General features: G+C 43.0%; 1 protein-coding gene across 1 annotated transcript; it reads right to left on the bottom strand.

The window, feature by feature from the left end:
- Positions 1-7,054: 7,054 nt before the first annotated feature.
- fam180a (family with sequence similarity 180 member A) lies at positions 7,055-17,940 on the bottom strand. The gene is made up of 3 exons (XM_083794549.1): positions 17,758-17,940; positions 8,083-8,180; positions 7,055-7,398 (listed from the first exon to the last, which is right to left on the bottom strand). Exons 1-3 carry the CDS (start codon positions 17,834-17,836, stop codon positions 7,060-7,062), a joined length of 516 nt encoding a protein of 171 aa, XP_083650675.1. The 5' UTR covers positions 17,837-17,940; the 3' UTR covers positions 7,055-7,059.
- Positions 17,941-18,825: the final 885 nt, after the last annotated feature.

Here is an 18,825-nt window from a genome sequence, read left to right as displayed (position 1 = left end):
AAGCTGGTTTATTTGGCAGCCAACTAAAAAGAGCATTGATCCAGTATTGACCATATTACGCCAGGTGACGGTCTCACGGCAGATATAAACAAAAGGTGAACGAGCCTACAGTCATACTGCGCTCTAACGTAGTACACGCATATCATGGAAGTGACGTCAGATCTTCTACACACAACCAAACAAAAGGGAGCAGTGCACCACCCTGTGGCACCAACTGGCACTGCATAGTGCATACTGACTGTTACAAACTGTAGGGCAGTTGCTTTCAACCTTTTTCATATCAAGGTCCATTATTATAGCGCCACCAGGAGGCCACAATCAATGCTTGATTATTATATACATTTTGGATCATGGTAAATTCAGAGGTTGAACGTTGGGACATGTCAGGGGCCATTCCAAGCATTAACTTTGCACGAAAAACACTCCTTGGGCTAAAAATAATCAATTGTTTAATATTTGGATGACCCTAAGGATCATACAAAACCTTGAATGATTACTATTGCAATTTATTTTGGGTCAAATCTTAGATTGACTGACATACTATTACTACTCAACCTCGAATATTCAAGGTTACAGCTTGAGGCCTTCAGCCCACATTTGGTAAACTAGACCTGTACGTGCCCGTCGGCCACCGGCCTACTTGAGAACAATGCAACTTGGGAACCTAATAATATGCGTTGTCAACTTGTCAGAGCACCCGTTTTAACTATCTGTCTGTGTCCCTTTTGTGCCCATAGCCTACTGTATAATTATGGAGATCTGTCTGTCTGCCTGTGCCTGAAGAGTGTAAACTGACTGTGAGAAGTGGACTGGTTAAGTAATCAATTGGCAGGTGGTTGCCATGGCAATCAATTGGCTGAGGCAGAGGCTGGAAATTGCACAGTTGAGGACCCGGGGACATGGGCTCATTAGGTCCACTGGCAGAGCCTGAACAGAGCCATTTCTGGTCTTTCTGGACAACGCTGCATGCCACCGACTCAAGGCCGGGCACTGCACTCCCTGTGGGGGTGTGGAACACGTGTGTCCGGTGGGACAAACGGTTCTCGAGTTACATGCATTACAACCGCGCACGCACGCACACACACGATCATATGAAGTCCAACGAGCTCCAGATATAAAGCCAGTATGGCTTTATATCTGGTATTATTTGGTTTTTGATCAAATTATTTTAACAACATTTTACTGACTGTTCATGTTATGGGTTATATTGAAACTAATTATTCTCTGGGCTTACAAAAATCATATTATTTTAATGATGCAAACTAAAATGTTGGTGAGGCTTGTGTGATTTCTGGCTTATTCAGATCACCTGTCAGCAATGGTTGAAAACAGAAATTTGTTAATTAATTCATGGCAAAAAAAACCCATTAAGACCTGAGCCTGATTCTACAAATGTGTTGTGCTGTTCTACAAACAGTTGTCTGAAAAACTACTTATGTTGTGCACATAACACAATATTTATTATTATTATAGTCTCTTGCTAAATTTCCTCTTGGATGCAGTCTAGCCCAATTGGTCAGCTGACTGACTGGTCAGCGAATGACATGTGGGTCTTGCACACACTGAATACACCTAAGTAAGGCCCGTTTTGAACAAAATGCCTCAAATCATCCAATTGCCATCCAAGGCAGCCGCATAAGAAGAAATGGCACCCTTTTCACATTGGCCTATTATAGCGCCACCAGGAGGCCACAACCTGACCTGCCCTGAGATGAGATTTAGCCTCTCAGACCCAAAATTAAGAATATTTTGTTGTTGTTTGATAAGATTTTATCCACAGTTCCATGCTGTATTGATGTTGGTAGGAGAGATAAGATAACAGGCAAACGTTGATCAAAATAACAATTATTCTATATTCTCTAATTGTGTAGATCGACTTCTTGTAAATGTAGATGTTTAACAATAATATAACTCTTGAGAGCGTAAAATTAAACCAAATGGACATCCGTAAGGGCCCATTTGGTTTCATGTTACATGATCCGTCATTTGAGGGACCACCTGGAACCCCTTCAAGGACCACTGGTGGTCCCCGGAACACTGGTTGAGAACCACTGTTGTACATTATCCAAAAATAGCCAATCTACAAGTTCACAACGACGTTGTGAGCTTGTAGATTGGAAGGTATTGTTCCAGTTGTAGGCCTAGTTCTAAGTGTAGAAGGTTTAAGAGGTTAAGTTTAAAGCAGCAATGCCACAATTACTGATACTGATAAGTTAAAATGTGTCTTGAGTGAAAGTACAGTATTATTTGGCATTAAAATGTACTTGTTCTAAAATGCAACCTTGCAGTTACTATCCAGCCACTCTACCCCCGAGCCACTGCCGCCACCCACCAAAATAGGGTCATGTGTGTCTCATAAATATCCAAAAATACAAATTACTGAAGTAAAGTACAGATACTACATTCTACTCGGGAAAATGTACTTCATTACTGTCGTGTCCACTACTGGTGCTAATGTAGCCTCGGCCGGGAGGCGAACAAGGGTTCCCCATTCAACAGGCACGTACGTTACCGGTCGACTAAAGAGCCATGGCCCAATGGGCGAGTAGCAACGCAGCACCGGCGTATAGCCTACAGTCGTCGTCCCCACCTGGAAGTGCGTCCACCCCAGGGGGACTGACGGAGCTGTCGACTACTAGGTTAGGGTCTGTGCCGCCCGGCGGCCCGGGAACATACTTGTAGACTAGAGGTTACCCATACACACCGCTGTCACCAATGTAGCCTCGGCTGGGCAAGACCCCGGGTGGCGAACCCGGGTTCCCCATTCCACAGGCACGTACGTTACCAGTCGACTAAAGAGCCATGGCCCAATGGGCGAGTCGCAACACAGCACTGTATAGCCTAATTTGATCTGGTATTAAGACTTAAAAGGACCCCTGGCTAATAAGACAAATATGCCTTAAAACATTATAGTTGCCCTCTACAACTAAAATAAAAAATAAATAAAAACACCTTCAATATTTTATTTCTTTCATAAATAAAGAATCTTTCAATTATAGGATAAGACTTATAGGAACTGTTCTGGCGCAAGTTGATGATGTCATATGTCCATATGGTCTTCATGGAATGCATATGATAATAAAAAAACAACGTAATACTTCTTAAGGATAACATGAGCATCAAAGCAACATTTTAAATACTTTCTTTTAGCATGTGCATTGCACATGGACATATGACATCATCAACAAGAAAGAAAATATTTAAGGTGTTTTTATCTGTAATGGGCAAGTATAATGTTTGTATGGTATATTTGTATAGCCAGGGATCCTTTTAAGACTTTACACTGCTGAAATTAAAATCTGCTTCAGCTGTAGTTTATATACTATAGACAAAACAAAGCTATATGGCTCATATAGCTCTGGGCATTTACTGTACACTCAATGCATCATCAGCTCATTCACAATCTCCATATTATCCCCCAGGCCAGCAGCTAGTCAATCAAAGCCTGAGACATTACATTAATGACATGAGCTGTTCGGATCTTCGGGAGGCGCAAGAGCCATGCTGCCATGTGGCTCACCGCCTGTGAGACATTCCAAATGATGCCCATCAGCCAACAACTCTGGCTCACAGGGGGTTGTCTTACACGGTATAAATTAGGCCTTTCAGAACCCATCTGCATCTACTGTCAGCGATGGCGGGAACATGGGCTGCTACGCTCCTGTTTGGCTGATGCTGTTGAGACTGACGTTGCTGCGTAATAGTGTTGCTTTTTACGGCAGATATTGAATTTGTTCGTATTTTGAGTAAAATAACGGTAGTGGGTCGCTCACACACCAAGACTTCGGTTCAAATTGTTTTAGAGTTAGTCTAGTTTTAGTCGACCAAACATCATACGATTTTTATTCGACTAAATCTACATACAGTTGATTTTGTTGAGGAAAATGTGTTTTGGCGGGTCGTAATGCCTGATTTTACACATAGGCCCCTTTTCCACTATGGGGTGGAACCAGAACCAGAACCAGAACTTTCCAGGACCCAGAACTACCAAGAACCATGTGTAGTTCCAGAACCAAGTTCTGCTTCCGTTTCCATATAACCAGAACCCAGAACCTGTTAAGTCTGCCCCCCCCCCCCTATTCCCCCACTGCTGAGTAGCTCGGCCGGCAGGGCCCCCTCCCCCTTGGCACGGCCGGGGGGGTCCCGGAATACAGAGATATTCATGTTTAAATAATGACTGGTTATTATTCAACAGTGGTGGAAAGTAGCTGTATATAGTATTCTACTTAAATACATTTCGGCCATTTGAAAATAGACAAACTACAAGCTCAATGAGACACGTGAGCTTGTAGATTGTCTATTTTCAAATTTATTTGCTTTATTGTACTTTTTTAAACCAATAATATGAACATATTTTTATATGCCACATGTGCCACAGCTGTGGCAGCCACATGCCACAGCTGTCACATATATTTCCTATACATAATAGATATACTGTATATGCACATACTGTAGTTTATATGAACATGGATATATGCAGCATACATTATATATAGGCTATATTTGCTGATATGGATTTCCTTTCCATGTGGGGAGTGGGACAACAGTAAAACACCCGTTTTAAATGCATTAGACCAGTTGTTCTCCAACCTTTACCTGTCTACAATATTTTGCTTAAACTGCAAGAGAAAAATATATCTCATATAGGCTATAGCTCATATGATAAATGATAACCCACCTTTTGAATATAGCATTTAACATTGTGTGGGTTGCAATTATAGTGCCTCTTGAGCAGATTGAGCAAATTGTGCCATAACATCCAGTCCAGTTGTAATGTCAATATCAAGAAATGTGCAAATACAAATAATTTAACCGTTGTGCTAGTTGAATTTAATTCTTCCAATGTGTAGTATTGTGTACAGCACATTTCTAGTAATTATATGCCTAATGCCTTGCCCTGAAAAAGAAAGAAAATTCTGTTCTGGCAATTTAGAATAGATTATATGGCGCTCTCGCGCGCGAGCACACGCACGCAAACACGTACACGCACGCAAACACATACACATACACACACACACACGCAAACACACACATCTGCAGTTAGCCTAGCTGTTAGCTGTAGTGTAGAACAACAACTGCAAGCAAACAACTCGTCGCGACAGCTTTATGGTTCTCTCTCTCTCTCCCTCACGCACACACAAGCTCTGTCTCTCCCTCTCTCGTGGCCATAGTGTTTCTGTGTGCTTTTCCAGGTTATTTTTATGTGTGTCCGCTGTCGCTGTGTCGCACTTAGGAGTTTAAAATGTGCGCTGTTGTGTTGTGTGCGCTTCTCCTCGCTCCGGTCTCCTCAGTGCTCAGAGTGCTGTCACCTCAGCTCGACCAATCGAGAGCAGCAGCGCTGCTGGCCCCGCCCATAGGTTCCCAGAACTCAGCGTTAGTACTACCTCAAAAGCAGGGCCGGAAAAAGGTTCTGAGAACCTGGTCTGAAACCGTGCCGTACCGCGCTGTGCGCTGTGGAAACAAACCCAGAACTAAAAAAAATAGGTTCAGGTTCTGGATAGTTCTGGTTCCACCCCATAGTGGAAAAGGGGCCTTAGTTGCACTCTGAAAATAGCCGATCTACAAGATCTGCTACTCATATAACAACTTGTCTTTTAGTTTCTACTGGATCTCTCCACTATAGTTCTTCCCTAACATTTTAGTCTAGTATTTATTTGCTGACGAAATTGTCAGCATATTTAGTCTTAGTTGGATTTTATCGTAGCTTATTTTTTATTTGGTTTTTGTCAGTGAAAAAAGGGAGTCGACAAACATTTTTCGTCATAGTTTCAGTCAACAAAATCAACACTGCTGCACACACACACACACACACACACACACACACACACACACACACACACACACACACACACGCAGGCAGGCAGGCGCATGCACGCACAGTAGCCTACACATTAATTTTGGCCTGTAAATCAAATATACGTTATACATTTCAGGAGTGTCTAATTCTCAAATCACAAAGCTGAGAGACATTTGTGATGGGCAAATATTTAATGGCACCAACAGGAAATAGATGGGATCTAATAGCTATATGCAAAACAAAGGAAGGCATTCTGCACAGTGTGTTAGAGTAACATACTGCTTGTCACTGAAACAACATAGCAATATAGCATAATGGTAAATAGGCACTGCCCTAGTGTAGTGGTTAGAGCAGTTAGGCTCAAACCCTGCCTGGGGTCGACATCAGCAGGGACATGCAGTCGCAATGGGTTCCTCCTAACGCCAAATCAAAATGGGTTCGGATCTGAGCCAAGTCTCCTGAGGAGGCGCGTCTATAGCCTGTCCTGTCCTGGAGCATCCGGACATAAAAACGAATCCATCCACTGTGTTTACCGTAAATCACGTATATAATATATTAGCAGGGCTTCACATAAAAAAATAATAAAAAAGCACCCTTAATGGGCCACTTCACCTCTTTTGCAACCATATTTTATTTGAATGATGTTTGGGAGACAAGAAACACTTTCCTGTGGTTTTTATGTGAGTAATTTGTGCGTGTGTGTTTTTTTTTTAATATTTTAGTATTTCAAAGCGTCTGTGATGTCATGGACACTGGTCTCACTGCTGGATTACTACAATGTCCATAATGCTTTACTGGGGGACGGCTGTCTTACTGAGACAACATGTAGGAAGGAAGTGAGACCAGTGTATTTCACAGACTATCTAAAAATATCTGAAAACACGTATTAACCTAATAACCACATAAAAAAAACCCAGGAAAGTGTTTCTTTCTTGTGTCCCAAACATCATTAAAATAAGATCTGGTTTCAAAAGGGGCGAAGTGGCCCATTTAATAACTGCCCACAGAGCAGTCCCAAAGTCCCAACCGAGTTGAGCCCATCACACACCGTCTGCGACCGCCGCGTGTCAAAACAGCCGCCTCCATTATTTTCAATGAACCTATCGCACACCGGCGGCGTCCGACACGCGCTGACGCCTCGCCTGGTGCGCCGATAGAACCAGTTCTATTTTCCAGGCGGCGCCGCGCGGCAGCGCGGCAACTCGTCGCGCCGCGTCGGACGGAGCCGGTGTGTGTTGGGCTTCACATCACACACTTTGTCCTCAGGACGGCGCCAGATCTCTCTGAACGGCTCTGAACAGCTGCAGCAGGGCTTCGGTCCACACCTCCCTCTGGTGTTCGTTGCTGATGCGAGCCAGCGTCTGAGCGGCGTACACCATGGTCAACACCGTCCTCTCAAAGTCCCGCCCGTCCAGGGGCGCCGCCGCTGGCCGGCGGGCCTGCAGCGCGGCCGTCAGGCGCCTGATCTCGCTCAGCTTCTTGGGAAGGATGTCCTCGCAGATGACCTCCAGCTTCTCCACATTCCTGAGCGAAGCCAGCTCCTCATCTGGGATCAGCATGGGCCGCTGCTCGCCTTCTATCTGCAGGCCGGCCAGCAGGATCTGAGTGAGAGAGAAACGAACGAACGCGTCCAATGAAAATGTTTCTCTGTTCCTGATCAACCAAAAAAAAAGAAAAGTGTGCAAGTACAAAACAGGTGCGCGAGCATGGACCCCTTTGAAGGCAAGTGCAAAACGAACAAAGATAAAAGGGTCCCTTAAGTGAAATGTATTCGTACATCTGAAAAGAGTAACGTTTCGAGAACAAACGGTTCTTCGGATTAAATAGAATAAACAGAGACTGCGACCTCATGACTGTGATGTGTCAAAACCTCAGAGAATATTACAAATCCATACAGTACACACAAATATATTGACCTCTCAGTACGCAAGCAAAAACATCAGGCCCAATTATAGCCATCATTCATTGGCAGCTGCAGAGGTGCAACTGAAATAAATGTAATTAGGTCCAGGATGTCCTATATATTATGAAATAGGACAATAGGCTATCCAGCCCATGGAGAAGGCGAGATAGGAAATAATTTAGCATTCCTGCTAGTTCTTGGATCGTAGTGCGATGTGACGTGACGCCGTGTTCTCACTTCTGTTTCTCGGTAAACTTTCAACTTCAAGATGATTGACTGCAAGAGAGTAGGATTGACTTGGCTATAGGACAACCATATTGCTGGAGCTGGGGTTGAAAATGAGTTCCTGAAACGATAATATTATCGCTGTGACCGAACTAACCTCAAAAAGCAGGTTGACATCCTCCACTGACGTCTGGAATGTGGGGTTGACCAACGAATGTGTCCCACGCTTTATCCAATAGGCCGATGGATACAACGCTACGAGGGAGAGAAAAGAGAAAAGGCATTTAGAGAGCAGAGGAGATTCCTCGCATTCTAGCAAATTAGGCAGCACCTCTCCCCTGTGAGTCCTGCGTGTGGGTGGGCTGAACAAACACAGATGTATTACTATTAAAATACTATGCTAGGCTAGACTGAAATGTGGCCGCTGGGGTTCCAACGGTAATTGGGTTTCTCAACTATGCCATAATTTGTAGAAGCCTCGAGCCTGTGACATATATAGCTAATGGCCACAGTGTGGTGACAAGGGGTTGCACAGGGGTGAAATCAGCCCGCCTGGCAGACATAGTAGGGGCACCTAACTCCGGAAGCCACAGGTGACTTTCTGAAAGAATTTTGCAGTGTGGTGGTCCCCATATTTCTGGCAGAAGCCCTTCACAGCTGATTTCACCCTTCTGCCCAGGGCACAGTCACCTTAAGAATGTGCAGTTGCAGCTGTGCTAAGCATAGCGTGGTGTAATTTCAAAGTGTTAGGAGCACACACAGGTGACCAGTGTCAAATACCTCAAAATTGTACTTAAGTACATACTTAAATGTACACCACTGGCTACTGTAAACAGCTGCTGCAGGCAGCCCTACCTTTTATCAGGGCTGCTAAGCAATAACATCATTTCACTGGTGGCTGGGGAGCATATGGCCACATATACTGTATGTCAACTTATTAGAGAGGTATATGTTATTTCCTTGGTATTTCTATCTAGGGATTGTTATATCCTTTAATTGGAATGTCTAGTGCAATAACACAAACACCTACAGTACAACCTATAAGAAAATCTTCATTAGCCACATGGATGAACCCTAGTGTCCCTATTCTGAGAATGTCAGAATAGGAAACATTTGTAGAGAATTGGCAAACATTCTATAAGGAAATAGCCGATTGTAGCGGGGCTATAGACCCCGGTCAATGAATATAGAGGCTTTAAATTTAAGTGGTTAAAATAATTATAGAAAGTGACTAATTGCTTTTTAGTGATTAAGTAGCTAATGTAAAAAATCATAACAATTATGCACTTGATAACTGCTCTTTGAATTTTGGCAGGCTCTGCCAGTGGGTCTAATGAAGCCAACTCCTTTCACCTGGGCCAGGCTCTGCCAGTGGGTCTAATGAAGCCAACTCCTTTCACCTGTGCAATTTCCAGCCTCTGCCTCAGCCAATTGACTCTCAACAAATCAGGCTCTGCCAGTGGGCCGAATTGATTGCCAAGTACACTTTTCAGTTTGCAGTCTTCACACACACAGGCACATACACAGATCTCCATGTGGGACACCGGCTGACAGTTTAAACGGGTGCTATGACAACATAATCATTAGGTTCCCAAGTTGCATCGTTCCCAAGTAGGCCGGTGGCCGACTGCGTCGGGCACGTACAGGTCTATTTGGGTATAAAAAGGTATTAAAGGGCAACATTTATATAATGCATTTGATTTTAAATTCATGGTGGAGCCCCTTTAAGTAAATCATTTTTATACTAAGAGTTAGTATAAAAATTTAACTGTAAAGGGGTCATTGACAGATTTGACTGTGTATATCCAATTGTATCCTCCGAATACAAATAAGATTACTAAAATGACATTTACGGTTTACGCTGCCCTCCGAGTCACCCTGCAGGATTGGCAGCATAATGCCAAATGCTCTGGCTCCCCCGCCTCCTATCCTAGCCTCCTAATTGGATGACTGCCACCTTCGGGTCCATGTACTTCCACCTCGATTTTAGTTGATCTGGCTCATAGTTCGGCAGCCGACAGGCTTCCTTTGTTTAACCCATTCTGACCTGAGATCAGATTCTAAAAATGTCTTCTACATCCTGACAGTTTTCCATTCTGACCTGAGATCAGATTCTAAAAATGTCTTCTATGTCAAGTCGCTCTTCGATTTTTCAAAAATAGCAGACCTACAAGCTCGTAGATCTGCTATTTTTCAATAGCTAAAGCACGACATGGGTTAAAGCGGGACATTTGGTATATAGTCTTTTTTTATTGGCCTAAAATATTGTCTATATATATATACATTCATGAATCCACTTGCTGACCGGCTGTTGGGCAATCTTTTTTATAGGGGTTTCTTAATTGTGACCCTACCATTAACATCCTATGGCTGGCAAAAATGTCACATTTTCCTTTTGCTTTAAGTAGCATGTGACATGTCAAACTAGGGGTTTTGTCATGATTCTGAATCCATTTCAAGCATGGAAGTATTTGCACAAAATACACTCCTTGGGCTAAAAGCAGCCATAGCCACTTGCCCAAATGTGCCCAAAATGTGCTGACCTCATCACATTTGTCATGATGTCTATGGCCGTTGTGGAATATTATTTTGTGCAAAACTAATGCTTGGAATGGATTCAGAATCATGAAAACCCCCTAGTTTGACATGTCACATGCTACTTAAAGCAAAAGCAAAAATTTTCATTTTTGCCTGCCATAGGATGTTAATGGTAGGGTCACAAGAAACCCCTATAAAAAAAAATGCCCAATACGTTCAGCCGGTCAGCAAGTGGATTCATGTATGTATGCAGAGATGGGCAAAATACATTGAAAATGTATTTTGATACAAAATACAAATACTGGGTCAAAAAATGTATCTAAATACAAAATACAAAATACATCTTCCATCCCCATCGAAATACAAATTACAAAATACAAAAAAGTAATTCAAATACGTATTTCAAATACATGTATTTCAAATACTGCCCAACTCTGATGGGCAAAATATATTGAAAATGTATTTTGATACAAAATACAAATACTGGGTCAAAAAAAATATTTAAATACAAAATACATCTCATTTCTTCCATCTCAGCAAAATACAAATTACAAAATACAAAAAAGTATTTCAAATACGTATTTCAAATACATGTATTTCAAATACTGCCCATCTGTATATAGACAATATTCTAGGCCAATAAAAAAAGACTATATACCAAATTTCCCACCCGTCCACCTCGGCTGCCGGACTATCATGCATGGAGAACAACATGGAGTTTCAATGGCACAAGCCCTGCAAATTGATATAGAGCTGTATAACCTGCACGGGACATTACATTACTATAAGCCGGTCGGTCCTCTCACCCTAATCCCATTCAAGCACTGGCGATATGCAATTGTTTGCACGTCTTATCTCGTGAGTCAAGATTTATGGTACTCGCTGAGTGAGTGACTCCAGATTGCATGATCGGCAGCTCTGGAATGTATTCCGAATACCCACATAAGAAACCACAGCTGTACTGCTGACGTGATCGATGCTATCAACCCATAATCAGCAGTAGGTTTACTCCTCAAGACCATGCAATGGAGCAAGTAGGAGTCTACTGGCTGCGAATAGGAAACACACAGAAGTGAAATGACTGCCGCTGAAGCGAAAACATCGGGAAACAACTTGTTTTATTTTTACTGGCTGGTTAAGACTGAGGTTAGGTTTCTGGTTTAAGGCCTTCAGTTTTTTTGTACCATATACATAACAATTGTATACATAAGAACAACAAATGTTTGCTTTCGCCATCTTTGTTGAAGAAGAGCCTAGGCAATTATGTTTTAGTTTATTTTATGCCATTGTTAATTTTTGGCTGCCAACAACAATGTCTCCGCTCCAGTAGAGGCTATACTGTCTCCATTACTGGTTGATAATAATTATTTCATCTCAGATGTGTCAGAATTAATCATTCCAGTGGATGCATTCTGTGGCAATCATTTAGTCATTATTCATATGTGCGGAGGAGTTTCAAATAAACTTTGTCTCAACACCAAATGTACAGTGTAAACATAACTGTAAGGGTTTATTGATATGTTGGTTGTGTATGTGTGTATATAATATATGGATAAGTGGTTGAATGGATGGATGGATATTGGTAGTATGAGGCACTCATAGTTTGGAATTCTTTGGCGGTATTTTGGTACATGCAGCAGGGATCTGGTTAACCAAGGAAGACTCAAATATTTCGATTTATAAACGCTTCTGCATAGTGTTCTATGGGGTCTGTCTGTAGCAGTGCAGTATTTTAGCTGCCAAGGTTTCCTATCATGAGCTTGGCGTCACGTTCTCTACTACAGTAGTGCCAAGGGAATGGTATGTACAGTATTTGGGCTATGCCCAAAACCAGTAATAACCGTATATCACTTACTGTATGAGGTGTCAACGCATTGATTTGAATCTGTCATATCCCCGACAGGCGCCTGCTTTGTATTTGTAATTGAGGAACCGTAAAACAATATTTGAAATGTATTTCGCTAACTACAGTATATAACTATTACACAATTTAAAAACGACAAAGTATAGGGCTTAAGTGGTTAAGACAGAGGAGGACACGCTGTGTACTATACGTACAGGATTATGGTAAAAAAAAGAAATGCACTTGCATTCACATTTATTTAATGCAAGCTTCAGTTCTGTATTCACTGTTTTAACAGCATAACCAGTATAACCACCAAACAACAACAACAACATAAACAGCGGCCCGGGCCGCTGTTTAGGTCTTCCTAAACAAGTAATGTTTTGAATGGGCAGGGTTCCCTGGTGTCATTATATACACAGGCAGGGGGCTTGTGTAATCTCGGTAAAATGCTTGCACAGAGCTGAGGGACCAAGAGCAATCCATGAATTAGCTGCGGTGAATGCTAGTCGTTGGCTTGAGGGATGTCTCGATGAGGGAAAAGAGGGGTAAAACTACTTCTCCAGAATGACGCACATGGGCATAACACCCTCGTTCCCCCACAATTTGGCTCAAAAACAGGTACAAAATTGATTGTACTAAACTACAGTATGTTGCCACTGAAATGTGGAATGACCTACCAAAGGACACACAGGATCTCGACTAAGTCGACTCCCTACCTAAACTCATCAAAATACAAGTGAACATTGATATCCCCCCTCCCCAACTTTCTCTGTAGGCAAAATATACCGTTTGATTCTACTGAGCTATATTCCAATATGTTTTGTAGACAAATTGCACTTCTGTTTATTAGCGGTCAAGCCCGAAGGGCATAGACCCCTTATTGTTTCCATGACGTATTTATTGTCTGTATTATATTATGTATTACCATTGATGAATTGGCTTCTTGTGTTATAATAGATAGGACAAAAACAATATTGTCCGTAACACAGGTATATTTCTAAGCTAAAGCTTCACTTGTTTATCGTTCTTGTTCTTTTTGGCATAAGCTTTGACTGTACTACCTGTACCGTTAATAATCGTGTTACCGGTATATAAAGTATTCAATCAGTCAATCAAAAGAAAAGGCCACAATTGGCGCTTGCGGCCGCTCAGACCCGCGGCAATATAAGACAGGAAAACAGAAAGTCTCGTCTTCCCTTCAAACCACCAATTTCCCTTGAAGGCATTCAATAAGGTTCTAGAAATTAATCAAAGCTTCATAACAGCGTCTAGACATTTCCCCCAACACTACCAAACTGAGAAGCTGTATACATCTCACAATGTCAGGCGAATGTCTTAATAATGACGGAAGAACAGTGCAGCACGCCAACTCAAGGACAGGTGTTTTTGCCAGACAGCTGCAAGAAAAACACTCGTTATCTCTCAATCAAGATGAGAGTATCCCCCTCGTCCCCGGCGAGGGGGGGGATGAAGGTCCATGATGAGCCACAGGTTCGGTTAGGTTCCACCACGGTGTGGAACTGTCTTTAAAATTTTTAATTGTGTTCAAAAGGACGGGTCAAGGTCTGACCCTGTGGAATTGTCACCGCGTTGACAATTTGATCCATTGTCCCATTAGGACGTAGGCTGTCGACTTCACAATCTGATTAGATTCATCTTCCCATACTGTACAGGACGGCTATACAGGCAGGCGCCGTGGCAAGGGCAATGATTCACACCTGATTTAAATCTCATTTACAATCAAGAACCAGCCAGTTAGTTTTGATGATGCCAATATTTCTCAACTTCAAAAACAAGGGCATGCACGTCGCACACACGCACGAACATACAGTATGCGCGCACACACGCACGCACGCACGCACGCACGCACACACACACACACACACACACACACACACACACACACACACACACACACACACACACACACACACACACACACACATGCGTGCGCACACGTACGCACACGTAACCAATTGGACACTCAATAAACTGGTCGGATATCCAAAAGTGACCCAGAATGCGGCCTATATATCAGGAACATGCACCTCCTGCCAGCCAGACGCACATCAGAATGGACGACACCATCACTCCCCTTACTGACCAGACCTATATACTTACTCCCACCTGTGCAAAGCAGGCTTCACAGCAGATTAAGGATCATGTTCTTTGATTTCTCCAGCGGATTCAACACAAATAGCCTGCGCCGCTTCGCTGGCTGGGATAAAGCTCTCATGTCTGATAGAATAATTGTTATTTTTGATCAATGCTTGGCTGTTATTTCTTCTATGATATGGACGTCAATACAGCATGAAAGTGTGGGCAAAATCGTTTTCAACAACAACAACAACATATTCTTTAGTGACAAAAGGTATCCTTCCTCCAAGTTGTACTGCTTGTCAATTGCAGACTTGAAAAGAAAATAATTCAAGGCACTCCGTCTTTGGTGAAAAATTAAATTGTTTATTTGATGATGAGCCTTGGAGTGCCTTGGATTATTTTCTTTTCAAGTCTGCAATGTACACTTTGACAAGCAGTACAACTTGGAGGAAGGATACCTTTTGTCTATATGGTTTTAACCTGTATCACCAAAGAGCACCCATCTAAGAGCCACTAACAGATCCCTGCAGCGCTTCCATTCCTCTATTTCTAAACTATTCTTTAGTTCTGGGTCTGAGAGTCTAATTGCCATCAAATGTTGGTCCGTACGTGTCTCAAATCCAGAAAAAAATACTGGACCTTGATATGGAAAGGGTTGAAAACCACACTGATCTGCGCTCTTCCAAGGAACTCTGAGATTGTTTCTCCTGGCGGCCGCCACGACTTTCAACAAGTCTCCCCCTCATGTACAGAAGAACCACATGTTGTACGCCCTGTTGTTTTGCACATTGATGACAGTATCTTTATGTTTTTGTTTTATTTGTATTCCATTTTTGATGCCTCTTTTGGCCAAGCTCCCTGGTTGTTTTGAACAGTGTTTTTTCAGTACAATGTACGGTGCCTTTCGTCCTACAGTATGTTCACTACTGTGAATTCTGCTCCTGTAATGACTGCAATTCTCCTCCGGATACATATTTTTCTATCTCTGACACTGACACACGCACGCACGCACGCACACACGCACGCATGCACACACACACGCACGTACCTTTTGCCGAGCAGTGAGCACTATACAACGTGCCTATCCTCTTAATGCGTCATGCATGCACCCCAGTGATTTAGCATTGTATCTATTGGAAATCACCCTTCAAATCCCTTTTGCTCAAATCCCTTTTTCCTGCCACAGGTTTATCACCACGTGACTAATCCAGAAATTTAAATCATTGCTTTTTTTGGGTTGTGCAAATCCCTGTGTCTTATTCTTTGAGCCAGGCGAGGAATGCAGGTTACCAAGGGACCCAAATGTGTTTGTCAAGAACATTTCAGACGGAGAATTTCAGCCTGCACTGCTGCTGCCGCCGCTAAATCTAGAACATATGAGGACACCATAGAAGAACTGGATCCAATAAGAAGAAGTAGTTGTTTTTAGCAGGGAAATAAAAGTGCATACCAACCATTTAAAGCTGCACTCGGTGAAACGCGGGCTGGAATTTGTACCACTGAGCCAATAGGGAGTACCAAAATATCGTTGAGGGGTCGTCAACATATGTGTCACGTGGTAGCGGCCGCCATACTTTTTGGGATTGTCTGGTTTGTTTACATTGAGCGACTATCCGGTGTGCTTGTATACGTTCTTTTTTTAAACTGACCTCACAATGGTGCAGACTTGCTCAATGCTCAGTATAAGTGCCACAGCAGGTCACGTCGAGGAAATGAGCCAGAAAACGGAATAGATTTTCAGCTTTCCAGCATGGAGACAGCATCAAGGAACCCAGATTGACGGGTTTACAAAGACACATAGAATGGCTTGGATCTCGGCTGTACGGCGCACGGGCGCGGAGACATAACGTTAAAGTATCTAAGCACAGCCGTGTTTGTTCACGACATTTTCCTTGTCCTTGTAAGGTATGTTGAGCCCGACGTTCTTTCTATCCATCCTGTGTTGGTTCAATAGGTTGTCACCAACAACGAGCTCAATATTTACAAAAACAGACCACCGTCACTCTATTCTGAGTGATGTGGGCTAGACTTTAAATGCCACAAACAGGGCGCCACCCCCCTCTTGGTGACATACACGTTTTTACAAACTATAGAGAACTGCACCTTCTGGCTTCCCCAACATGGGGACACCATGCAGGGTTAAAGGTCCTTGCAGATTGGACACGTTTTTCGGAAACAATGGCGGAAGAAAAATGCATCTAAAAAATTGAAAAACCGCAGCAGTGTGCAGACACCTTTAATTTGGTGAAACACTCTGTGAAATACATACCGGTATACTATACTACAGTATCTATGAGGGCAGGCATGCACACACACACGCCACACCACACGCACCTACAAATGTCATGAAAGCATAGTAGCCTATACGTTTGAGTCTTTTTATTATGAATCCATATTTTAAAGCACAAGTTGAGGTACGTGTGCAAGATTCTAAGGATAAAACAGGCCTATACTGGTCTGCAAGTTAAAAACAAACATTTGTATCCATAGGATTGTAAAAGATACATATCGGTACATTATATTATTAGCCTAGATGACACACGCGTACACACTCACATGTACGCTCGCACGCATGCACGCACACACCTGGCGGCCTGTGGAATACACATTACACAAACATCTTCTCTGTATGAGCACAGCTAGGCCATTACAGCCTTATACATTTATGACCCTGAGACTACTGTATACAATAATCACTACCTGTTTAACTCCAACTCTTCTCACAGGCTTAAAGTTGAGATTGTCAACAAAGCACCGGTGGCCGTGGGTGGCTCCACTCCACTGGCCACAACAACAGACCGACAGCTGTGCCATGTGTGTGTGTGGAAGTTGGAGAGAATCGATAAGAGACAAACACCTCATGCCCTAAATGGACCCGTGGGACCTTAAGTCATCCACCTACACTTAGTGTTGATTTATTTCCTTCGGCTAAAACTGTGGCTACTTTTATTCACTGACTAAAAACTAAATAAAAAAGACTAAATATAATTTCATCATAAAATAAAATATTGACTAAAATGTTAGGGAGGGAGAAAAGAGATAATCTTATGTTTGGTTGCGCTTGGGTGTTGTACGTGCTCTGAAAATAGCAGATCTACAAGCTCTACACAAGGTCTACTCTTCAAGATATTTACTCTTGTTAGAGCTTCACCTAACAACAGACAAGTGACAGTTAAAATATTGGATGACATTTGATTTTCTCCTACATACAAGTGTCATGTTCAGGTCATGTTCAGGTTGCCACATATAGTGGCATGTAGCATCATGAACAAATTTCTGTCACTTGTCTGAATAAAAATAAAATTACAAAAATCTGCTGCCCAAATCAACCCTGTCTGTCCTACCTACCTTTTCTCCAGTGCTGTGAGGCTGCCAGGTAGACAGTGCAGGAGAGCACGGCGACGAAAGCAGTCCACCACGGCATCATGTCGATCACCAGAAGAGCAACACCTCCACTACTGACACACAACCGCTGTCTCTCTCTCTCTCTCTCTCTCTCCCCGTTGCTGTCTTTCTCTAGAAGGGATGCATGGCATTCCCTACAGTCAGTCACATGGCTGTACGTGTACGGTGCAGCCAAGGCCCAGTTGAACAGATACGTAGCCTAAACGAACACCCATCGGGAAGGAAGGGGTGGGGGGGGGGGGTGGTGGTTGGGGGGGATAAAAGCAAACGGAGTGTTGAGCTCTCTGGCACCTCGAGTCTCGAGAGCAATAGTTTCAATTCAGGGCACATTCTCCCCCCCTTCCCCATCATCTACTGTATTCACTTTCTGATACCTACTCAGTCTGTGTGTGTGTGTGTGTGTGTGTGTGTGTGTGTGTGTGTGTGTGTGTGTGTGTGTGTGTGTGTGTGTTCCTCTAGCCAGGCCGTCTGGGCTGTCATCTGGAAGTCATCAGGAGTCTTAGGGGGGAACGCCTACTACTCCTACTTTCCGGGCTTTCCCTCACGCTACTGGCTGCATGCTTGCTGCCTGCATGGGCAGACTGGTTCAATTAGGGTCAGCTGGGCCCACTAAACAGATGAATGGCTGCTAAAAAATCAACCTGCTGGCCCACAGGTTGTTCAACCTGCTAGGAACACAAGACACCTTTTAACACTAGCAAGGCTGAAAAAAAATCACTCCTACTCAGTCTGACTATATCGGCCCATTCGACCGCTCTCCCCCTTTATCCCCCCCACCCCCGCACCACTCGTTCACACCTCTGGAGCTGGAGACGTCATTGTTGCCTACACGCACTCACTTTTATTTTTTATTTTCTTCCCTCTCTTATGAATACATTATTATACACCCAATGAAAATGTACACTTCACGGATTATATATTTGGAATTAGGACAATCGGTAGAAAATTGGCCGAGAATAGCACAATAGCACATTAATTGTTGCCTAAATGTATACGCACTTTTCTGAAAAT

This window comes from Protomyctophum parallelum (genome assembly GCF_964188405.1).
Source record: "Protomyctophum parallelum genome assembly, chromosome: 22".
NCBI classification, from domain to species: Eukaryota; Metazoa; Chordata; class Actinopteri; order Myctophiformes; family Myctophidae; genus Protomyctophum; species Protomyctophum parallelum.
This window is presented reverse-complemented; position numbering and strand designations above follow the sequence as displayed.

Coding starts and splice junctions, on each gene's coding strand:
- fam180a (XM_083794549.1), bottom strand. CDS start 17,836: ATGATGCCGTGGTGGACTGCTTTCGTCGCCGTGCTCTCCTGCACTGTC. Junction 8,181..17,757: donor CTCACAGCACTGGAGAAAAG/GTAGGTAGGACA, acceptor TCTCCCTCGTAG/CGTTGTATCCATCGGCCTAT. Junction 7,399..8,082: donor ATGTCAACCTGCTTTTTGAG/GTTAGTTCGGTC, acceptor TCTCTCACTCAG/ATCCTGCTGGCCGGCCTGCA.